At 38.6% G+C, this 26,234-nt stretch overlaps 1 protein-coding gene across 3 annotated transcripts in view; it reads left to right on the top strand.

The window, feature by feature from the left end:
* The first annotated feature begins 9,257 nt into the window (after positions 1–9,257).
* Positions 9,258–26,234, top strand: part of LOC124268866 (TOG array regulator of axonemal microtubules protein 1-like) — a 56,343-nt gene continuing 39,366 nt past the window's right edge. For all 3 annotated transcript variants that reach the window (XM_046703896.1, XM_046703894.1, XM_046703895.1), the window contains exon 1: positions 9,258–11,441. In XM_046703896.1, the coding sequence (XP_046559852.1) occupies positions 10,005–11,441 (1,437 nt within the window). In that variant the 5' untranslated portion in view covers positions 9,258–10,004. The remainder of the gene's footprint in view (positions 11,442–26,234) is intronic.

The raw sequence follows: 26,234 nt of genomic DNA, 5'->3' as shown, positions 1-26,234 counted from the left end.
AAAGACGTTAAAATATGGTACTTGTTGGTCCCTGCCTGGCGCTCGGCATTAATGGGTACAACAAGGACTGGTCGGCTCGGAGTCTGAGTGGGGTATTCATGCTTCACTGTGGCATGGTATCTCAGTGGGCTAGCACTATAAAACCAGCTTCAGTCTGGGCTAGTACAAGCAGCACACATACACATACACATACACACGCATGCACGTCGTCATATGAGCGAAATATTCTCAAGCACGACGTTAAACCCAATTCCACCACCACCACCGTAACAATGAATTCATAATTTGACCCAATACAAAACTCGTGTCTCGTAGAGGTTGCGTAAGCTATTGTTAGACTGGTACAATATTATGACTACTTGGTATTGAAATAGCTAACGCCAAGGAGCTTGGTGTGTAGGGGAGTCGTCTCTTCGAGTGAGTGAGTGAGTGTGATGGTTTGTGGGTGAGTGAGTGAGTGGGTACACATCAGTAGTGTAATACCCCATGTAACCATGTGGGGAGTCAACTTGGAGACACAGCTGTGGTCATGAGTCTACTGAGGGCACCTACCTTGTAGGGCACAAATGATTAAGATCCTCCCCAGGTCACCGTGACCTCCTAGCTTTCGGAGAGACGCCGTGTTTACTGTGAGGGATTTTCGAACAGACAGGGTTCTAGCATTATTTTGAAAGAACTGATGACTCCAGAAAACATTAGTGAAAATATATGCCCCAAGTTCCACAAAGTGAGTCTATCCGGTGCGAGTGCGTGATGTTCTGACAAATGTGTTTTGAAGGGATGTGTTCGGATCCTTTTTTCGGGGAAACTGAATGCTGGCACTAGAATGTCTTGTAGCCTTGGCAGCCAGCTTCATCCAACTGCTGCGAATGCAGATCCCATATCAGTTAAAGACATTGAAAACCGAATGAGTTGCTAGAATTTCTTCATTAACCCAGCGGATGACTTGTATACAAGAAGGCTTAAAAACACGTTTGATGTCTCGTTGTCTCACGTTGGTCGTTTGTATTATGGTGAAAAAATAGGTTTGAGTGTATGTACATTCAAAAGCAAAAATACACAAAATAGTTGATCCCTGAATTTTCAAACTTAATTTGTCAATGCACTCACAACATCCATTGTTACGAGTTCCATGTTTTTTCTGATTCGAAACTTCATGCTAAAGGATTCGATTTCTGTGTTGCAATGTGTTAGCTTCGTGTCAGTAGTGTTACTATGCAGCAATGTCCGATGTTGGTGTCGTTACATAGTGTTGCTATGGAACATTGTACGGCGTTGGTGTCGTTACATGGTGTTGCTATGTAACATTGTACGATGTTGATATCATTACATAGTGTTGCTATGAAACAATGAACGATGTTGATATCACTAAATAGTGTTGCTATGGAACAATGTACGACGTTGGTTTCGTTACATGGTGTTGCTATGAAACAATGTACGATGTTGATATCATTAAATAGTGTTGCTATGAAACAATGTACGATGTTGGTGTCGTTACATGGTGTTGCTCTTCTACAGTGTACGATGTTGATACCGTTACATGGTGTTGCTATGAAACAATGTACGATGTTGATACCGTTACATAGTGTTGCTATGAAATACTGTACGACGTTGGTGTCGTTACATGGTGTTGCTATGAAACAATGTACGATGTTGATATCATTAAATAGTGTTGCTATGAAACATGGTGTTGCTATGGAAACAATGTACGATGTTGATATCATTAAATAGTTTTGCTATGGAACAATGTACGACGTTGGTGTCGTTACATGGTGTTGCTATGAAACAATGTACGATGTTGATATCATTAAATAGTGTTGCTATGGAACAGTGTAACGATGCTGGTGTCGTTACATGGTGTTGCGTAATGATGTTTATATCATTAAATAGTACGTTGCTATGAAACAATGTACGACGATTGTGTCGTTACATGGTGTTGCTATGAAACAATGTACGCAATGATGTTGATATCATTAAATAGTGATGCTATGGTACAATGTACGATGTTGATATCATTAAATAGTGTTACTATGGAACAGTGTACGACGCTGGTGTCGTTCTATGAAACATTGTACGATGTTGATATCATTAAATAGTGTTGCTATGAAACAATGTACGATGTTGATATCATTAAATAGTTTTGCTATGGAACAGTGTACGACGTTGGTATCGTTACATGGTGTTGCTATGAAACAATGTACGATGTTGATATCATTAAATAGTGTTGCTATGGAACAGTGTACGATGTTGGTGTCGTTACATGGTGTTGCTCTTCTACAGTGTACGATGTTGATACCGTTACATGGTGTTGCTATGAAACAATGTACGATGTTGATACCGTTACATGGTGTTGCTATGAAATAATGTACGACGTTGTTGTCGTTACATGGTGTTGCTATGAAACAATGTACGATGTTGATATCATTAAATAGTGTTGCTATGAAACAGTGTACGATGTTGGTGTCGTTACATGGTGTTGCTATGAAACAATGTACGATGTTTATATCATTAAATAGTTTTGCTATGGAACAGTGTACGACGTTGGTGTCGTTACATGGTGTTGCTATGAAACAATGTACGATGTTGATATCATTAAATAGTGTTGCTATGGAACAGTGTACGATGTTGGTGTCGTTACATGGTGTTGCTCTTCTACAGTGTATAATGTTGATATAATTAAATAGTGTTGCTGTGAAACAATGTACGATATTGATATCATTAAATAGTGTTGCTATGAAACAATGTACAACGGTTGTGTCATTACATGGTGTTGCTATGGAACAATGTACGATGTTGATATCATTAAATAGTGTTGCTATGAAACAGTGTACGATGTTGGTGTCGTAACATGGTGTTGCTATGAAACAATGTACGATGTTGATATCATTAAATAGTGTTGCTATGAAACAATGTACGATGTTGATATCATTAAATAGTGTTGCTATGGAACAGTGTACGACGTTGGTATCGTTACATGGTGTTGCTATGAAACAATGCACGATGTTGATATTGTGAAACAATGTACGATATTGATATCATTAAATAGTGTTGCTATGAAACAATGTACAACGGTTGTGTCATTACATGGTGTTGCTATGGAACAATGTACGATGTTGATATCATTAAATAGTGTTGCTATGAAACAGTGTACGATGTTGGTGTCGTTACATGGTGTTGCTATGAAACAATGTACGATGTTGATATCATTAAATAGTGATGCTATGAAACAATGTACGATGTTGATATCATTAAATAGTGTTGCTATGGAACAGTGTACGACGTTGGTATCGTTACATGGTGTTGCTATGAAACATTGTACGATGTTGATATCATTACATAGTGTTGCTATGAAACAATGTACGACGTTGGTATCGTTACATGGTGTTGCTATGAAACAATGTACGATGTTGATATCATTACATAGTGTTTCTATGGTACAGTGTACGATGTTGGTGTTGTTGCATGGTGTTGCTCTTCTACAGTGTACGATGTTGATACCGTTACATAGTGTTGCTATGTAACATTGTACGATGTTGGCGTCGTTACATAGTGTTGCTATGAAACAATGTATGATGAATGGGTCATAATATAATGTAGTATTGCTATGTTACTGTCGACACTTTCAAACAGATCCCAGATGGAATCCCATTGTATTTAACGCGGTCGCTCGTTAGGTGAATACCTGAGTTCCACATCACAGAGGTAGAGTTTGTGAAACCAGTGTCTGACCAACCTCACACACTTATAAATCAATGTAGCAAATATTCCCGATGAGTTCATGAGAGCCACACAATCTGTAGCTATTTAACCTTACCGTGCCGGCTAATGATTACTAAATATTACGTTTGTGCTATTCATTATTAAATGCAATTCAAATAATGTCACAATTATCAAAAGAACAGCGTTAGCCGTATTCTGAATGACTAACAAGATAATGCAAATACCCTGCTTCCGTTAATTACTTAGAAGGGGCGTGTTTATTATAAATGTACATACGATTAGAATAGAGCAATTTGGTGGAAGTCGCGGTAGCTGAGCGGGTTAGGCGGCTGACTGTGTGTGCTGGCGATTAGGTGCCTGGCTCTGAGGGTGTGAGTTCGAATCCCGGATGGGGCTCAACTCAAAAAGTACTAGAATTTGTACTTTACTAAGAAAGTGTAATCCCAAATATAACATATGTTACTGTTTGGCTAGTTGTTAAAATCTTAGTTAACAAAGTGGGATATGTTTATGACTTAAACTGAATAAACATATCGTCAATAACCAATCGAATCGCACCAAGCACTATTTCATAGAACACAAGAAATTGATTTTTTTATCTGCTTGTTGTTTAATTCGTCTAAAATTTAAAATGTGAGCAATACTGACAATTGGCCATTGTGTATTGTTGAAAAACATTTTAAGTAGACCGTGCACACGCAAACTGTAATCTTTTTCATGTACACTTAACGCTTAGAGAAATAACTTAGTTATCCCGACATGGGCTGGAAGAATGTAAACCAGGGCCCTCAACGTGACTTGCCAGTTAGGAACTTCCTGCTACATTGAGCTCGATGCACTAATTACCATATCACTTCTCCAGCGAGTTAATTACAATACCATCCCAAGGTCGCATGACTGACGATATGCCTCACACACGAAGACAACAATAGATCAGGATCGATGTAAACAATGGTTATATCACTGCTGGTTGTAATCTGTCGAGTTTACGTCCATTACAACCCTTGTGGTCATTTCGGAGGCGTTGTCACTGTTAGTGGTTGACACGACAATGTCATACACTCCCGCCATTAACACAGCACATATTGACCCGTGAGTTGAAGTATTTTCAGGTGGTGTTTTCAGAACGTATTGGTTTCTGTACAAGGTGAATCTGTTCACACTCGGCTTGTGATTGGGCGTTTGTGGCCCTGTAAACGGCTTATCTCTGAATGTACTAAAAAATAAAAATACATACTGCGGGTGGGGGAACGGTGGATCTGTGGTTAACGAACTCGTGGTTGATCCCAACGTGAACATATATTGCCAACACAATATCTTGATCTAATTATTACGCAATAATTTTATAGTATTTTTTCCGATTAGACACTGAATCTGGATGGCACGCCTGTCTCTGCTTGCGTCCCGTGCATGCGTTCTGTGCAAAAAAATAGAATCCGCTCCTTTTATATTTTCGTGTTTGATATTTTTGTGATTAATGATTATTTCCTGCAAGTGTACTCTTGTATGTACTGTGTACTCTGGACTGAGATTCACTAAGAATGTGAGATGCCACGGTGCCAGAACCTCACATGCACCGGGGTAATAATACAAGCCGGTCTTTCGTAGACGCCGGGTCGACGGCTTGCAGAGATGTTGGTGGTTTGTAGAATAAAATCATTGGTAGACATCTGGACGTCTATTAGAGGAAATGCGGGAAGCTGTACAATATCCACGAGAAACTACGTCAGGTATTACCAGACATTAGATTATAGGATATATCGCCAATACGACTGTTGTAAACGCCTTCCTGTCTGCGGCTGTGTGAAAAGGGACGTTGCTTAATATCTTTTTGCAAAAACTGTTGCAATGGACAACTGCACAAGGTACGGTACACTGGGCTATGTCACGGTGCATGATATAAAAGCATGTATATAGATAGAAATGTGAATAGACTACATAAAACACGTATATGTGTGTGTGTGTGTGTGTGATTTAGTACGGATCCAAGCATATGAGAATACGTTAGTTGTGGGTGCTACGTATGGTGCAAATAAGGAAATACCATCTGGAAGTGTCTTCCATAGAATACATGCCTGTAGCCACGTGGATGACATGATAGGATAAGGTACATACTGGAAGCAGTCTACATCTGTCGTCCACTGTGACGGAGTTGATACTTGGACAGAAACCCCAGGGAAATGACAAGCTGAGCCGATCTGGAACCCAAACCTCGGAAGATTCCTGAGAATCTTCAGATCAAACAAAAGCATCATTTCACTCCTAATGTATTTCTAAAATTTGTTACAATTATTCAACATATCAAAGTGTTTATAGCTCATGTACGCAGCTACTATAAATAAAATGTTTCCAGAACTTTCTCTAACTCTTGTCTGCAGGTCTTACCATAGTAACCAGCACACCACTGCCATCTACTGAATCCTGGTAGAGGAATACAACCAGCACTGTTCTACAATGTCTTCAAACACTTCCACAAAGCATATCAATCACTGTTAACATAGCAGGCATATGCATCACTGTTAACATAGCCGACATATGCATCGTTGTTAACGCAAACCTATGTCTGTGGGTTCGAATCCCAGTTCTCCCTGACTACACCCCCTGGTTTGCCAGCACCATACCCGTGTTCGAGCAGTTCAACGATAATTGTCTGAGACCTGTATCGGCTATGGTTTTCTTCACACATTAATCTGCAGGCTGTGATATTTGTGAAATATTGTTCATTCGGCGTGGAAACCAAATCACTCGATCATTCCCTATACTTGTAGTGAGATTGTTCTCATGATCAAACGTTTTATTACCTCTTAAAGTGTAAGGATATTCCTCCACTGACATACCCTTACTGTATTGTTCACAATATATCCAGTGCCATCAAGAAAGTTATTACAAAGTTGTAAAAGATTTGTCAACAAGACAAATATAGGACAGCTGTAATAGAGTGTGTATGTAGAGTGACACCTGATGCATGCTACAGATTTGAAGTTGTCTATTATTCTTTATAACATTACAAGTCTGCGATGTATAATCAACATTAACACAATTATTCTTTATAGCATTACAAATCTGCGATGTGTGATCAAAATGAAAACAATTATAATCTGCGATGTATGATCAAAGTGAAAACAATTATTCTTTATAACATTACAAGTCTGCAATGTATGATCAAAATGAAAACAATTATAGACTGCGATGTGTGATCAAAGTGAAAACAATTATTCTTTATAACATTACAAGTCTACAATGTATGATCAAAATGAAAACAATTACAGACTGCGATGTGTGATCAAAATGAAACAATTATTCTGTATAACATTATACAAGTCTGCCATGTGTGATCAAAATGAAAAAAATATTCTTAATAACATTACAAGACTGTGACATATGACTAAAATGAAAACAATTATAGACTGCGATGTATGATCAAAATGAAACAATAATTATTCTTTATAACTTTTCAAGACAGCGATGAGTGATCAAAATGAAAACAATTATGCTTTATAACGTTACAAGACGGCGGTGTGTGATCTCATCTCTGCGTTCATCTCCGTGTAAGAATCACCATGGAAACATCGCAAAGACGTAAGGTTTTCACCTGAAATAACCTCACTCATTTGTGAAAGGCTATTTTTACATTTATTGTTGGTTTTGACGTTTTTTTGACTGTAGCTATGTCAGTGTCGGGTGTTCATGTACCGCAGTCTGGGAGTAAACACATTAACACGTGCTCCACATACACAGACACCTGAATACAAGGGAGTCACACCGACCCACTAAACTCTAAATGCCAAATGACATACACAAGATCACAATGGCCAATCATACACCTCCTCGCACTCAGTTCCTTCACGGATGACACGCGCCACATAATGGCTGTATTACACACACAGTGCCTGCCACGGGATAATTTGATGTAATTAACTTCAAAATAAGTATAGCAAGGTTATTCAATGCTTGCAAATTGCTTTGTTAGCAAAATGTTTTGTCTGTTCCGTTGTTGGTTGTGATGGTCATCGTCAATACTGTGTAAAGTGATCATCAATGTGCATGGCGAGGCACGGTGTGGGCGCGCAGAGTGTGCCGTGGGCGGGGTTTAAAACAGCGAGGGGACAACAAGGATGAGGGAGTGTTGGTAGTGTAAGTGTTGTTTATGACACCGGGCACGACATATAACAATGACATACACATCGATCCAGCTGCCTAGGTCGCTGAGGGTTGAAGCTATTGTGACCAAACATACTTTCAAATGTGAAATTGTTTACGTTTTTAAAATACTCACACTTACGAATACACAATGTCATTTAGAAAGTGGTCAAATGTAACATATGGTATATTTGGAGTTACACTTTCTTAGTAAAGTAAAGATTCTAGTACTTTTGGGGGTTGAGTCCCATCCGGGATTCGAACCCACACCATCACAGTCAGGCACCTAATCGCCAGCACAAAGAGCTGACAGTGTAACCCCAAATATAACATATATATGTTACATTCACAGTAATTTAAGCTACACGTCTTACTTTAAATATATAATTACGAAAGGCCAGACTTTATATAACTGGTGAAAAGGTACACGTATTTAATATGATAATAAATCACCCGTAGGACCAAGCACGCTTTAATATCTGATTTACATGTGTGCGTGTACGGGAAACAACAGATATTCAGGTGTGCATAGTTATTGAGAGTGAGTGAGTGAGTTTGCCACTTTGGGCAATATTCCAGCAATATCACGGCGGGGGACACCAGAAATGGGCTTCGCGCATTGTGCCCATGTGGGGAATGGAACCCGGGCCTTCGGCGTGACGAGCGAAGGCGTAAACCACTAGGCTTCCCCACCGCCCTACTACTTCAGATGATATACTCTTTACTCTTTTCAACTCTTGATAGAACTTTATTTGATACAAATGTTTGGTGTATCATGGGTCGATAAAATATCAACAGCTACGTGTGTTTTTTTCGACACAGCTGATTTTTCATGATATGCATTGCATTGATATAACTTAACCAGTAGAACGCATTTCCTTGAGAATTTATTTAAATAATGCAGATTGTAGCCTGACGTTTATAAATATTCTGTTTTATTTGTCGAACAAATGTTATGCAATGTACCCTAATTTGAGTGTTTAGCGGATAAAATTGAACTTCGTTTTGTTTTGCGAAAAAATCCCATATTCAAATGTCATTCAAAACGAAAGGAACGATATAAATAATTATACTTTAATAAAATCTTTCGAGTTCAGTCGTGTGCTCGCGTGCACAGACCTCTGGAATTCTCATATTGAATTTCTTTACAACTGGTGTTATATATGCTCGTGTTAAGACTGTGGAAAAATAATTTTACGCAACAACAAATAGTTAGCCAGGTATTTAAACAAGGATTTAACATGACATGAGCGCACTTTATACGTTATATACTATCTGGTGTCATAATATTTTATCCTGTGTGAGAAAACATATGAAAAGAAATTCGACTAACACTAGTCGTAAGGAATAATGTTCATACGGGCCCATCAACCGGTCACGTGATGACCACAGTTTGTTGTTGTGAAGAGGACAGCCATATTGGTTTATGCTTCAATGATGAGAATGGAATGTAAACTCTGTCGACGATGTTTTCCGTCCATTGACACATCTTGTTGGCATCATGCAGGGAAATGCTAATGTGTAGACCTTTCGTGTGTAGTGCATGTCTTTACTTTTATGTGTTTATTCTCTTTGGACATAGTCGATGGCTAGCAAGGTGCAAGTTGCCAAGTTCCCGGTCTACACGAATGACTTTAGCGATGTCCCTCGACTAGGGCCAATATCTCATGGACATTGGAATATGGAAGAAAATGAGATACTTGATCGGTTGAATGATGATAGTTCTAAGAACAGAGTGGAAATTCTGGAACAGTTAATTATAACTGTAAAACGAAATGGTGGACGATTACCTTACGCCGAGCCCTTGTCAATCTACAAGGGATTAGCTCAAGCGCTGTCAGATTCAAGTTGGGAAATTCGCCTAAAATGCATTCAGCTGTTGAACGAAGTCATTCCTCATGCAAAAGAGGATCTGGACTATTTCATGGCTCCTGTCATACACAAGTTGATTCCCAATATTGGGGACACCAAGGTGACAGTCAAAAGGGCAGTCATTCAAACCCTTCATGTCTACATGAAGTACACACATGATGTCCCTGCACTTCTGCGAGAGATTGTCCGAATGGGCTTGGAGAGTGACGATAGTAAAGTCAGAAAAGAAACAGTAAGTGCCTTGCCTGTGATTTTAACAAAAGAGTTTGCACATGAAAACTTCTTTGATGTTATCCAGTCTTTGGCTAAAAAAGTTGCTTGATTCATCTGTAGAGGATAACCTACAAGATTCATCTTTGTTCACCCTTGGCAAGATTGAGGCATTAGTTGGGGAGAGAGAATTCAGCAACTACCTGCAGAAACTGTCGTCCCCATTGCGTAACTATTACTTGAAATTGTCAGGGAAACAGGCAAATGGGTTCAGTGAAACTCCTACCCAGACCCCAAGACAAGGCCCTACTCCTGTGCATAGTGTACGCAGATCAGTACATGTATATCCGGAACCAGAATTAAATTATGAAATTCCATACCAAGGAAATATGCCGTTCAGTAACATCAATGGCTCTGTTCAGCATGAACGACATGCACAGTATATGGACAGTCTTCATTTTGGTATTATTCCTAGTCATGTGATGAACCACATTAATGATCAGGAGAACTTTCGCACTCGTGCACAGGCAGTCGAAGAACTTAAGTCTATAGTGAAAGGTCTTGAGGATTATGAACTTGCTGAAGTTCTCATGCCAGAAATGGCACCATTTATTAACTTCCTCAGCCAATTGCTTGATGATTCTAACTTTAAGATTACAAGTGTAACACTGGAAATTCTTTTCCTTCTTGTGGAGAAGCTTAGAAAGAATGTAAAGCATTTTTTAAAACCACTGATCTCGGCTCTAGCCAAGAGGATGTGTGATAACAAAGCAGTTGCCCGACAGGCTGTGATGAAAGTTGCCATCAAAATGATGCAGATCTATGCCCCAAAGCCAGTATTACAAATGATCGCAGAGAACTTGAAGCATAAAAACTCGCGTGTTCGACAAGAAACCATCAATGTGATTATTGCTGCTTTGTTGACTTTTCCCAGTTACGATTTTGACCTTCCGTCCATATGTCAAGTTGTGGGTCCGACATTAACTGATGGGAAGAGACAAGTGCGTCAAGCAGCCCTTGAGTGTTTTTCAGTCTTGGCCCAGGCTATGGGATCAGGTAGATTACAGCCTCTTGTCCAGGCGGTGGATCAAGTCGAACTCACCACAGAAGGTGAAGGTCTCATGGCGGCTGTACAAGCTCGTCTGGCCCGAAGACAGCTTCCACGGCTCAATTCTGATGGACTTGTGGAGTATGCAACTCCAATTCCATCATCAGCAACCCATCGAACCGCTCCAAACATGGCCCAAGGTGCAGACATGGAGTGGATCTTGTCTGTGAGTGGTACTGGCTCTGCAAGGTCATCCAGATCAGACCCACACATGGAGTTGGAGTCTGTGACAGGGTCGGCACGCTCTACCCCAGCAGTTCCAGACACACCCACCTCTGCCCCCAGAAGGTTCATGAGTGCGGGAAGGGGAAGGAACAAGTTCCCTTGGGAGGAAGAAAAGGATGAGAGGACAAGAATTTATGAGGGCCCCCCTGGTTCTGCACCAACACAGGTGAGTTGACCTTGGAATATTGCTTGGTTATCATATGAATGGTGTTTGGTTTGGCAACAAGGGGATGGGGCATCAGTAGGCATTATATGCTGAGCCATCAGGAGTCAAATGTTTTCAGATTGTGAGTGTTTTTGTGTATTTGATGCCATGAATATCATGAGGTACACTGAGTACCGAGTTGGAGCCTTCGATTATTGAACTGAAAATTTTAGTCTTGTATACTCACCAGGGACCCGTTCAATCGTAGCGCTAAGATGATCGCAATTCCCATTTTTTTTACATAGACGTACGACTGTCGTAGTGCTACGATTACTTTGAGGCAGGGAGCCCCTTAGAATTCAGTTCAATTAATTCTTTCCATTCTTTTCTGGAGGGGTTTGGGGAAATACTGGGAACAATGGTGGTTGGGTATGGTGATTTGGCAGATAGAGCATCATGTTGTCATTGTGGCCTGCTGCATTATTGCCAGTGTTTTCAGGGAATGGTTTGTCTGGTCCAGACTAGATACATGCTGCTGTGACATGGGTGGATGAGTCTGACTGCAGGCACTAACCATGCTAACTCACTCACTGGAGATACAGTACTAACAACTAGACTTGAATCAGTGGATCACAGACTGTGTCAATTGATATACTTAACCACATCTTCATATCTGTTTTTTAACATTATAACCATAAAATGTTATCTGTAATCAAGCAATTTCCTTTGTATGTAACAAGGTGTGTTGATCATCAATTCCATTAGTGATTGATGAGTCCATTATTATCAAGCAAAAATAATAGACACTTAGTCACTTGAATTACATTTTAATAATTTACTGATGTCATAATGAATTGGTCCAGCAACTTTTGGACATTTGTTACGAACAGTTCAACTCCATGTACCCCTGACATGATTGTTTTTGTATTGTATGTATGTTGTGTATTTTGTTTGAATAATTAACAGGAATTAGCTTAGGATCAGCACCTGTGCATAAGTCACTGTCAGAGGATTGGTTGAATGTATTTTTATACACAAAAGGTGTTAATTACATCAAAGAGGTACAGGTGTGGCTTAACAAGGTGGATCTGTTATTGTTAGGTGTGTCCTTGATGCTGCTATGGAACTTGGATCAAGACAACTTTGAAGTTATTGTTCGAATAATTCTTTTGACAAGGACCCATCAACTTTGTCCTCAAAGATATGAATGAAATTTTTGTACTGACCATGCTGACTGGCATCGAATGTCCTAATGAAAAGTGGATACAGATCATAATAATGCCCCATCACCAGGCTTCATTACCTTCAGCAGCATTGGTGGAAGTAGGACATGATTTAATGGAGCTTGTGCAGCTTGTTCAAATTGTAGTTGTTTGTACAATGTCTGTTGGGTTAGTAAATTTACTGATGATGGTCATCATGCCTTACATGCTTACATGCATCTTTCATATATACCTGAGGGACTCAGGTCTTACATAGGTTTCATAGGAAGGGGCTAAGTAGACGCTGATTATCAGCACCTGTTGTGCCAATGACTAAATAGCAGCCTCTGTGCGTTAAACTATTGGTCTTCCTAGCCAACATTTGTTTTCAGTTCATTTTCATACGTTTCACTATATGCAGTTATTAATCATGTTGTGAAACAATTATAGAATAGAACCCCATTCACTAACTGGGAGTAACTGTTGTATAACCCATTCAACACCGCTAGGCCATTAGTTACGATGTGAAACATATCACGATATCTTGGAATGATACGATTTGATCAATGCATATCACGATTTGCTATCTTCAGTTATTTTCTTTTAAAAGATATATTTTGATAGGAAGTAACTGTAAATTTTTACATAACCGTCAATTTGTAGTGAACATTAACAAACATTTTTTAGGTCAAGGATACATATCACAATACGAACAAAAGTATTAATATATGGGTCATTTTCAAAATTGGTAGGATTTTCTGTCCGTTCCAAATAAAACAAACTCTGTTAACTTAAGTTTAAGCATGGAATTTTACTGTTCAGTCTCTAGTAACGGTTTAGACAAATAATAGTAACGGTCTGGACATATCTTTAATAAATTTCAATTTTGAAGAATATGTTCTATGGTGTGATAATAAATTTCTATTTACTTATCTATCCTTTAAATAATAAAAACCAAAACAAATTTATCACATTAAGTTTCTGTTTTCTATAAGATCTATAGTCTTTATGAATTAAAGGTAATGGTTAGGACATCTATGGTAACAGTTTGGACAAAATGTAGTAACGGTAAACAACTTAATTGTATTCCAACTAGGGTGTCACGATACACCAATCTCACAATACGATACTTATCACGATTTTAAGGTCACAATACGATACGTATCGCAATACATACTTTTCACGCCTTTTTGTGGAAGGATGCTTAAACAGGGATGTAAATCTGAGATACTTTACTAATAAATTCTTATCATTCTAACAATCATGTTAGTTTTGCAATAACTCAATAAGTATGCATATGTTCTCAGAAAACTTTTATTCAAGTTGAAGTAAAACCAAAGTCACAAGGTTCCCTTTTGTATGTCCAACTTGACAGGTATTCTTGTCATCATTATCATCATGATTCATGATGAAATAAAATGTATCAATCTTATCAGGGTAAATTTGGTAACTGGAAATAACAGTGCACACTTCCAATTGTCTCCAGTTTCAAAGTAAAAATAAATAACTGATCTGTACCAGCAACTGGCGGCAAGTCTGTCAAATATACACTTTGCATAAGTCACAAGTAATATAACTGATCTTACAATCAGCAATCAGCTTAGTGTCAATTGACTCAATGGAAATAGTTGTTAAAGTGGTTTCCTTTCAAACTTTTCACAACTCACTTTTTGTTGGCCATCCCCATAGTAGACTGGGAAACAGAAATGTTTCCACACATTAGACTTGAATTTATTCCCAGTGTGAGTCTCGAAATCTGTAGTTGAGAAATCCATGCACAACACTTCCCCAGACAGCAGTAAGGCGTTATTTAGCGTTGGCAATGGTTTTGCCAATATTGCCAGCGTTAATAGCGATCGAATGCTATCTGGTTAGATTCACTTTCGTTTTGTGACTCCCGCATCATAGCATTACCTTACCAGCAACGTACACGCTCGCTGATTGGTCCATCAAAATAGTCTAGCCAATCACAAAAGCTGTTAGTTTCCAACCTATTTTTTAAGGAAAGCTAGCTACATATATTTATCTCATAATTTTACTATCAAGACTTTGAAGGAGATGGATATAGCATAAAAATTTAAATTGATAAAGTATTAAAATAGGAATCGAAGCATGTATCGTGTATCGTATTGTCAGTGAAAATGTATTGATACATTCACGTATCGAGCGACGCCCCTAATTCCAACCTTTAAAGATTTTTTGGGTGTAAACTGTTTTAACTTCAACTGTGAGACATGTAAGGCTACCATTTACTTTGAATATTTGCTAGGTGCTAATATGTTGGCCAAATCTTTGTATTTGATAAATATGTGTTACCCCGATGATTATCTCACGATTAACAAAAACCTAAGGGTATCCGAGTGAATGAAAGAAGAATATATGTCATGGAGACTAATATTGCACCATAATATCAACAGCAAAATGATATCTATGCAGTGGCCTGTGTAGCATGTCCATGTGTACAGTATCATAGGTTTGGCAGTACCCTTCAGAATTTAAGTTTTTGCAACTTTTTACTTTAGAGGGATAGCATTTGTTTGTTACACTGATGTCCTGACCGTTACTATTCATTCAATTTTCATTCCCCAGTTGCACTCTTCTTTAGATTATAAATGATTTTCAACCTAGACAGGAGTGTTTATCTATTCTTTAGAAGCTACAGTTTGTTTTTATTGAAAAGCCTAAATTCATTCACAAGTTTCATATTGATATAACAAATGTCCAAACCATTACCACAGCATGGAAGAAAACACGTCACATTTGTTACAAGTTACAATTTCTAATACACATTTCACTGTCTGTCCAAAATAGGGTTAGCAGTTGAAGTAAATGATATCATTTTTTCCTTTCATGTTACCTGTATCTACCGTATATGACCGTCTATAAGACGACCCCATGGATAAGACGACCCCCAAACTTGACCCTTAAAATCAGTGTCAAAATGGTATGTTTCGTGCATAAGTCGATCCCCCGCGATGGGGTCCTATTGCGGCAAACACAGACCACAGACAACTGGCAGTTACCAATAATTATAACTTTGGTCCACATTATTCAAAGAATTCACAGTCATATATATTGTGTCTACTCACGGATCGAAACGAAGTGTAGTTGACAGAAAATGTATAATATATTCTGCTTCTCTAGATATCATATTTATTGTACTTTGTAGCAACAAACTGGCTTGCTTATTTTACCCCATTCAACAATCACGAACTGATTACCGCCTCGTTTTCGATTGACTGCTAGTTTACAGTAACATTGGTAAAAATGTGTGAATTTAAATGGCTTCCGTATTTTACCCCATTCAATGTGCGTACAACTTCTGCTTACCACGTTCATGAGGGTCCGTATAACCTTAGTGTTGATTATATATATTTTACATAAAAACTAATTAAAATTACACAATGCTAGGATATATTTCTTTGGGTTAAATAATAGTATTCTGTATTATATTTTACTGACAACTGTGTCAGAATTCTTCCCGTTATATTGTGCATGTTTGAACTTGTTCGCCGGGAAACGTGTGCACAGCTGATTGCTATTTCCGGTTCAAATACACACGGTAATCTTAATCTTATTAATTTATAGAGCAAAAACTGTAACTAAAATTACACAATGCTAGGGTATATTTCTTTGGGTTAAATAATGGTATTCTGTATTATATTTTACTGACGACTGCGTCAGAATTGATCCCGTTGTATTATTGTGCATGTTTGAACTTGTTTGCCGGGAAACGTGTGCACAGCTGATTGCTATTTCCGGCTCAGATACACACGGTAATCTTAATCCCTGCAAATAATACAATGCCCAGCAAAAACAACTTATAACTTAAAAGGTAAATAATCTTGTCTAGTGATGTTTAATTGCAAATTTGACGTCTCTACTGACAAAGTCGTCTTCTGTTGTTTGTTCATGCGAAGTGATACGATGTTGTTTTCTTACCCCTTGAAAAAAGTTTGACGATAGCGTAACCCATGGATAAGACGACCCCCTTCTACAGACTGCTTTTTTTGGTCCTCAAAATTCGGCTTATAGACGGTCATATACGGTATGTTGAATTAAATTGTTTAAGGTTTATGTCCAGCCCGTTACCATTCCTGTCCAAACTGTTACCACTATTGTCCTAACCGTTACTGGTGTTAATTGACTGCTCTAATCAATTCATGATAATACATGAAACACTCCTCTTTATGTTGGTGTCATCAAAAGATGTTCTGGGCTTAGTAGCTGATGTTTGTTTTAGACAATTTTACCTGTTGAAAGCTCTATGCATAATAATGTTTCAGAAAAATGCAATTATTTTGTGGTAAATAAATGAAAGATACAAAATAACACTTTCAAGATTCATGATAATAGTTTTTACCTTCAAGTTTGATTAAGTCGGTGTAAAAGCTGTGCCTGCCATCTTTAAAAGGTTTTTATGAATTATATTTCAAAATCCTTATTCTGATTAAGAAGTGGTAACGGTCAGGACTTTCCCTCACCCTATTAATTACTTATGTATCAATTAAAAGGTCAATTAGTAAATTTGAGCCTGCAAGTTTGTATTTTTGAATAATTAAGTGTTTGAGATTTCATTTAAAGGTCACATGCAACGTCAAACACAACTTTGCAGATTCTGATACCTTTCGGTATGGACTTGCCGAAACAAATTGTCAAAAATGCAAATTCAAGTTATAAAGTTGAAAAATAACGCGATGAAAAAAACCGCGCGAAATCGAGGAGTTCAAAGCGTTTCACTAATTTTCCCCGACTTTTCTGGGAAAGCGGGTTTCAACAGCTGAATATAGCGGCTTATATGCGTGCTTGTGAAGTAGGTTAAGCGCCCAGCTTGGAAGCTGTTGCCGAGAATACCTCGGTGAAAGGTTTTGGTGTGAGCTATTTTCTAATGTTTTGTTGATATCTCACAGGCGTGAGCTTTTTATATGTTATGACAGTAAATTAACTGTTTATATAATTTCATTTGTCTATTTCACCACACGTTCTTCTTACCGAGTCACTTTCTCAGTTCTTGGGAAGTAAACCGAAGTATACAATATTGCACTTTATGATTTACGATTGTCCGCTTATAATTTTGTTTATATGTTTTTTCATAACCAGCAATGTATACTATATGTCATGAATAAGTGATAATTGTGTTTTAATTATGTTTGATTTTTTGGTTGCATGTGTTTTCAGGAGTTTGATTTTACTGTAATAAAGAATTGAAAATCCTATGAGTTTTGAAATTGACCCATATATATCATCAGATAAAGTATCCCGATAATCGATACTAGGATATATCGTCACAGCTCTACAGGCCATAGTCACATCAGTAGGATTTTATCTCTCAAATGGTGTATGATATGTAGTTGCAATTATTTTTGACAAGGTGATATTTTCCTTGATAAATGTAGGCTTCATCTATCAGCTCAGAGAATTGGTGTCATAGCAGTAACTAGTTCTGCTTTTGAAAGAGTTAACCTGGGCGTTGGTCATGCAGATACGTCCCACTCTACCAGAGTACACAGTGCTTTCTGTGGTAAATCTCACCAGCTCCATTTCAGACCTGATAACCCTCCTAGACTGTACTGTAGGGTTAAATATTTTTGTAGTAGATAATTTTGGCGTGAATAGTTGATTCCATCCATGAATACTCCATGTGCTGTTACGTGTTTCTGTATACTAGTATGAAATTGAGTGTTTCTGTTCACTGATAGTGAGTCCTGTTAATCATACCCTGTAGAGTCAGCCATCTTTGTGTTGGCTACCTTGCATGTGTTAAATGTCAGTCCAGGGGCTAGTCACATCGTCAGATACTTTTGGGGTTAGTTTGTAGAGACTTGGGTCACTTTAACCTGCAATTTGAAGTTGAATGATGCATTGTGGAGATTGACAGGTTTTGTGAAAAGGATTTGACATGTAGAGAATAGGGCTTTGAGAAAGAAGAAAACTGCTGGTGATGGTGGAAAACATCTGAATGCCATGATGAAGTCTGTGTTCTCTTTTGTGAATTTCTTTCCTTGCATTGCAAAAGTCACATATAAGACTGCAGTTTCATTGAACTGTATGTACTGTAGTTCAGATCTGTCCACTTTTAACAAGCTTAACATTCTACAGACTATTGATGGACACATGGGCAGGTACTGCATTTCCACTATTTAGCCACAATTCCTTTTGCCCTCATAACAGTTTATGAATTTGTGAGCTTTCAGTCTTGTTCTATTAAATTATTCAAGTCGCTTGAATAAGTTTATGAAATAATGACTGATATTTTCTGTATCCATTGCAGATGTATTGATAACGTTGTTTCTTAGTTCCCATCCATCCGTGATATGACATAAACTTTTTGTCACTCCTTATAATATCCCGTATGCATTTTGAATAAGTTGGTTGTTGGGGCCTAAGGAATATAGATTTGCAATAGACTGATAAGGACTGTGCTGGTAAAGCTGCCTGAAACCAGACCATGTGATATGTGAAACCATGGCATGCTATACAGAGGCATATGTATTAGAAATTATTTCATTATAGGAGAGTGGGGCAGCCCAGTGGGTAAAGTGTTTGCTTGTCACGTCGAAGACTTGGGTTCGATTCCCCACATGGGTGCAATAAGTGAAGCCCATTTCTGGTGTCCCCTGCTGTGATAATGCTGGAATGTTGTTAAAAGTCACTCACACAAAATAGGAGCGTCATTGAGTGGAAAATTAACAATTTGTATATTAATCACAGAAATACCTTGTATTTTGATATATTTATTAATCATAAAAGTAATTCTTCTATGTGAAGAGAGTTACTTATGGAAACCTGATTATGGAATCTAAGGCTGTAACGATTCACTCGCATATTCGTGGATTCGAACTGTAGCCCTTCATGAATTCAAATTGTTATTCGTGGTCACCAGAACTGAATATTAACGAATATTTACAATTTTTTTAAGGGAGCATGTTTTACTTGAACCCTTGTGTACTTTTGGAAAGTGAGATATGCAAGAATTGAACATTACTAGCATTGCAGTAGCGAAAGTCATGTTAGTTTGCCAAGGCTGCACATGGTACTGTCGACCATAACTATTACATACCAAATTTGAGTGTCATGAGTGTCATGAGATCACTGGTTATTGCTGTGACAAATCAAAACTGTCTACATGGGCATTCCATATTGTACATCAATCACTTAACTACAATATTGTATTCGTGAATAATTATGCATATTCGTTACCCAATATTCATGATACATATCATATTCGCCACATAGTGTATTCGTTGCAGCCCTAATCTGAAATTTATCAAGGTGATACATAAATATTTCCCATAAGATGTCTAAGATAGAACTTTCTGCTCCCCTCAGCTTAATGATGGTAATTCTAATCAATGTACATATTTCGGCATTTGTATTAATGCAACATCAACTGTGATGGCATAATGGAGGGTTGACCTGATCAGTGACACTGTGATGACAATGGAGGGTTGACATGATCAGTGACATTGTAAAGACAAAGTGAAGGGTTGACATGATCAGTGACATTGTGATGTCATACTGAAGCGTTGACATGATCAGTGACACTGTGATGACATACTGAAGGGTTGACATGATCGGTGACACTGTGAGGGCATACTGAAATGTTGACATGATCAGTGACACTGTGATGACATACTGAAGGGTTGACATGATCAGTGACACTGAGGGCATACTGAAGGGTTGACATGATCAGTGCCAATGTGATGACATACTGAAGGGTTGACATGATCAGTGACACTGATGACATACTGAAGGGTTGACATGATCAGTGACACTGTGATGGCATACTGAAGGGTTGACATGATCAGTGCCAATGTGATGACATACTGAAGGGTTGACATGATCAGTGACACTGATGACATACTGAAGGGTTGGCATGATCAGTGACACTGTGATGACATACTGAAGTGTTGACATGTTCAGTGACACTGTGAGGGCATACTGAAGGGTTGACATGATCAATGACACTGTGATGACATACTGAAGGGTTGACATGATCAGTGACACTGAGGGCATACTGAAGTGTTGACATGATCAGTGACACTGTGATGACATACTGAAGTGTTGACATGATCACTGACACTGTGATGGCATACTGAAGGGTTGACATGATCAGTGACACTGTGATGACATACTGAAGGGTTGACATGATCAGTGACACTGTGATGGCATACTGAAGGGAGGACATGATCAGTGCCAATGTGATGACATACTGAAAGGTTGACATGATCAGTGACACTGATGACATACTGAAGGGTTGACATGATCAGTGACACTGTGATGACATACTGAAGGGTTGACATGATCAGTGACACTGTGATGACATACTGAAGGGTTGACATGATCAGTGACACTGTGATGACATACTGAAGCATTGACATGATCAGTGACACTGTGAGGACATACTGAAGGGTTGACATGATCAGTTACACTGTGAGGGCATACTGAAGGGTTGACATGATCAGTGACACTGTGATGACATACTGAAGGGTTGACATGATCAGTGACACTGTGATGACATACTGAAGTGTTGACATGTTCAGTGACACTGTGATGGCATAATGGAGAGTTGACATGATCAGTGACACTGTGATGACATACTGAAGGATTGACATGATCAGTGACACTGTGATGGCATAATGGAGGGTTGACATGATCAGTGACACTGTGATGTCATAATGGAGGGTTGACATGATCAGTGACACTGAGATGGCATATTGGAGGGTTGACATGATCAGTGACACTGTGATGGCATAATGGAGGGTTGACCTGATCAGTGACACTGTGATGACAATGGAGGGTTGACATGATCAGTGACATTGTAAAGACAAAGTGAAGGGTTGACATGATCATTGATATTGTGATGACATATTGAAGTGTTGACATGATCAGTGACACTGTGATGGCATAATGGAGGGTTGACATGATCAGTGACACTGTGATTGCATAATGGAGAGTTGACATGATCAGTGACACTGTGATGACATACTGAAGGGTTGACATGATCAGTGACACTGTGATGACATACTGAAGGGTTGACATGATCAGTGACACTGTGATGACATAGTAGTAATCTTAGTAATCATGCTTTTTTCGTTTCAACATTTGTTGATTTTTTGTTTGTTTTAGTTTTTGGGACTGGCTGTGTTTTTTCAGGACTGGTCACTTTTTTTGGACATCCAGTCCTTTGACAGGCCACATTTCAAAACTATTTTATACATTGGTGATACTGTGATGGCATACTGAAGGGTTGACATGATCAGTGATACTGTGATGGCATACTGAAGCGTTGACATGATCAGTGACACTGTGATGACATACTGAAGGGTTGACATGATCAGTGACACTGTGATGGCATACTGAAGGGTTGACATGATCAGTGCCAATGTGATGACATACTGAAGGGTTGACATGATCAGTGACACTTTGATGACATACTGAAGGGTTGACATGATCAGTGACACTGTGAGGGCATACTGAAGGGTTGACATGATCAGTGACACTGTGAGGGCATACTGAAGGGTTGACATGATCAGTGCCAATGTGATGACATACTGAAGGGTTGACATGATCAGCGACACTGTGATGACATACTGAAGGGTTGACATGATCAGTGACACTGATGGCATAATTGAAGGTTGACATGATCAGTGATACTGTGATGGCATACTGAAGGGTTGACATGATCAGTGACATTGTGATGAAATAATTGAGGGTTGACATGATCAGTGAAACTGTGATGGCATAATGGAAAGTTGACATGATCACTGACACTGTGATGACATACTGAAGGGTTGACATGATCAGTGACACTGTGATGGCATAATGGAGGGTTGACATGATCAGTGACACTGTGATGACATACTGAAGGGTTGACATGATCAGTGACACTGTGATGACATAGTAGTAATCTTAGTAATCATGCTCTTTCTCGTTTCAACATTTGTTGATTTTTTATTGTTTTAGTTTTTGGGACTGGCTGTGTTTTTTCAGGACTGGTCACTTTTTTTGGACATCCAGTCCTTTGACAGGCCACATTTCAAAACTATTTTATACATTGGTGATACTGTGATGGCATACTGAAGGGTTGACATGATCAGTGATACTGTGATGGCATACTGAAGGGTTGACATGATCAGTGACATTTTAAAGACAAAGTGAAGGGTTGATGTTTTCGCTGACAAGTGGTGGTGATCTGACCAGTTCGCATCAACAAATATCCAGTAAGGTTTTACACGTTTTGTTCCCAAATGGTCAGAGCCCAGTACCCTGTAATATGGTGTCTTCGTCTGTGAAACATCTGCCCATACAAGCTTGTGGAATACAGACATTTGTCAAACTGCACAAATTATGTACTTATATATGTGTATTTGACTTTTTGTACTTTTTCACTGTGTATACTTTCTTCTAGTATGTTCACTTTGGAAGTATGTTGATTTATTTCAGATCTTTAGCTATATATGTTTATGAATTTTGAATACCTGTAAATAGTGAAATATTTTCTCAAATTTAATAACACCTTTGACATGGTAAAGATTATTCGAACATCATCTTGTTATGGAGAAGGCTCGTTTAGGAATGAACAGGAATGAATGTTAAGGTTCTCAAGCATACAAAGCCTTTATTGCCTTTTAATGGTAGGGGTGAAACGGCATACCGCGGTATTAGTAGAACCGTGGTATATTGCCGTTGGTTCGGTATAGCGTAATGCAATCCAAAAATTCAGTGTTTTCATATTGTTATTTTGTTAACCTCTTTCAACCTTTAAAAAAATGTCTAAAAATCGAAACGTTTTGTCAAAATCTATCTAGGTTTGGCTCTTAAGCGTACTGTTTCACCCTATTTAATGGTAGGTTATGTCCCAAGAGTATGGGACCGCCTCCGTGGTGTAGTGGTTAGAGCGTCCGCCCGGAGAGCGGAAGGTCGCGGGTTCGATTCCCGACCGCGTCATACCAAAAGACGTTAAAATAGGTACTTGTTGGTCCCTGCCTGGCGCTCGGCATTAATGGGTACAACAAGGACTGGTCGGCTCGGAGTCAATATAATATGTCTGAGTGGGATATTCATGCTTCACTGCAGCATGGTATCTCAGTGGGCTAGCACTATAAAACCAGCTTCAGTTTGGGCTAGTACAAGCAGCCGCACTTACACATACACACGCATGCACGTCGTCAAATGAGCGAAATATTCTCAAGCACGACGTTAAACCCAATTTCACCTCACCCAAGAGTATGGCTGTTTTCTTGAGCTGTCAGCTGCTGACGTGGTTTTAAGTAATAGATATTCATTCCTTCGGTGACATAGGTACATCTTGTGATGTAATTGGAGAACCCATTTCCTCCAATGCACCCAAGGATTGTATTTGACACGTTTTCTCTCCCTGTAAAAATTCAGAATCTTGTAGCTCACAAGTCATGCCTAATTAAGCCCGCGGCTCATGTATCTCATAGATCACTCATAGCAATATAGAGTTGCTTCTTACGTGGAGCTACTTTACCTCTTCTCTTCTATGTAGATTTGACAAATAAGATGAGGATGTCAAATTAGGTATCAGTTCTGATCAATTTGAGTCTTTGAGTTGAAGCTACTGATTGACCTCTCACAGAATATAGCACTGAAAGTCTCTTGGTTACATATTCCCTGAGTAATGTGTTGTTGACTGATGCAGAGACTCCTCAAAGTCAACACATCCTTCATGGTTTCGCCGAAGCATGTACTTGACAACCTCTTGCATCACTTGACTAAACAACAGTGTCAGATCAATAAGTTGATGCAGTGTTTTCTGCTGCAGTCGGCCACAAGAGAGGTCCTAGATAGTCACACCCTATTCAGGCTATTGACACAGCTTGTTATCAACTAAATCCATTATCCATGTCAATAAAACAATATGGTTTCTTTGGATCATTGTTTAGTTTCTTGTGTGTGTTTTTGCTTTTAAGGAAAAAAAAAAATCACCTAATAATATTTAATTCCAAGGAACAGTCAGGTCTGGTTCACTGTTGAAGGATTAGTCCAGTCGATTGTTCTGTACAGATTCAGCAGACATTCTATCAGGTCTCCACAGTTTGAGTCTGACAGTTTTGGGTTTTGGTTTAATGCTTTTTTCAGTGTTGATCCCATTCACCCAGTGCTTGCTGGAAGAGCAGAATTAGGTGAAAAGTGTTGCCTCTGGTATAGGCAACTGATTCTACTTGTTCAGACTCACAGGACTCACTGAACTAGCGGGCAGTAGGGACCCAGAGTCGCTCAATGCTTCTTTGTGAAATGTTATATGCAGTAATTGCCGGAAGTATGTGTTAACACTGAATATTTTAATTGATTATCCCTTTTGAGTTACTGAAATGTTCTTTAAAACTGATTTTGTCAAACAATGTGAGGGACATTTAAAATAATACTGCCAGTAGTGAAATGTCCTTCATGTTACCGTTTGTCGAGGGAACACTGGTAAAAGTCCTAGGTAATGAAAGCTAGGGAATCAATAGTTGAGGTTGGCAAATACATTATTAATGGCAAAGCCGGACGTCTTAACCCAAATGCTTGGTGAACCTTTCTATAGGCTCTGTAATCTTGAATCCTGGCGGCTTTCACAAGTAAGGTGGGATCTGATCTGAGGCAGCTATACAAATGTAAAACTGTTTTTCTTTGGAGGTGTTTTGACAGTGATTGATAATTCTTTGATTAGGTTATTGACATGTAGGCGGTTACTTCTCACAGGGAATATGGGCAAACAATCACTTCTTCAAAAACTGCACATACAGACATCACATGCAAGAGAAAAGTGAAAATATTCCTTTCCCTTCAATTCTTTTCAAATTCTTTGAAGACAAACCTTATGATTAAACGATTGATAGGTATGTTCAACACCAACATTGTTTGTGAGTTTGGTTTTACTCTGTATGATATAAATGAAATGTGGTCATCTACCCGTAATTTCTTTATTTGGTTTGTTTTCTCAGAAATTAATTTTAACTGTCTCTGCCTTAATTATCATGAGACATATTAATCAAGTGTCAGCCTTATTTTGTATCTTATGTCAACATATTCAAGTTGAGAACACTTGTGTCACCAATGGTAGTCACTGAAAGGTGTCTCCAGGATATCTAACAATCATCTTCACACAATCCTGCATTGTCATAAACAAAACTAAATATATCATCGCCTCAGACTTTAGTAAACCTTGATGAAAACAAGCTTAGTTTCTACCTTGAGGGTGTTCTCTTCATCATTAACCTGAATGGGAGAAGGTCACTAACCTGTATGCTGCTTGCCAGTATCATGCTCGTTCCATGTCATATTCACCATTGATCTTAAAGAGTATGAGGATAGAGGCCATGCTGATTTATGTAGTCTTCATTCATGTGTGTGTGTATGGTGTGATTAATGAGTTACTTAACATGGCATAGAAAGTATAGGCATGATCATTATTTGTCTCTGCTGCAGAGGTAACTGGGTAGGCAATGTATGTTATAATCTAAAAAGGCAAGTCAATAGGTGGTTGTATGGTCAGTGTGGCCCTTGATAATGTTTTGTTAATAATGGTTGACCTACCAATATAACAACCAGTTTATACCCTGCCACTCTACCTCGCCCTTCCTCTCTCTCTTTCCTTCAT

The sequence above is a fragment of the Haliotis rubra genome, unplaced genomic scaffold (assembly GCF_003918875.1).
Source record: "Haliotis rubra isolate DU_JTF1 unplaced genomic scaffold, ASM391887v1 Scf140, whole genome shotgun sequence".
Taxonomy (NCBI): Eukaryota; Metazoa; Mollusca; class Gastropoda; order Lepetellida; family Haliotidae; genus Haliotis; species Haliotis rubra.
The sequence above is the reverse complement of the archived record's forward strand: the minus strand, read 5'-3'. Positions and strand labels throughout refer to the sequence as shown.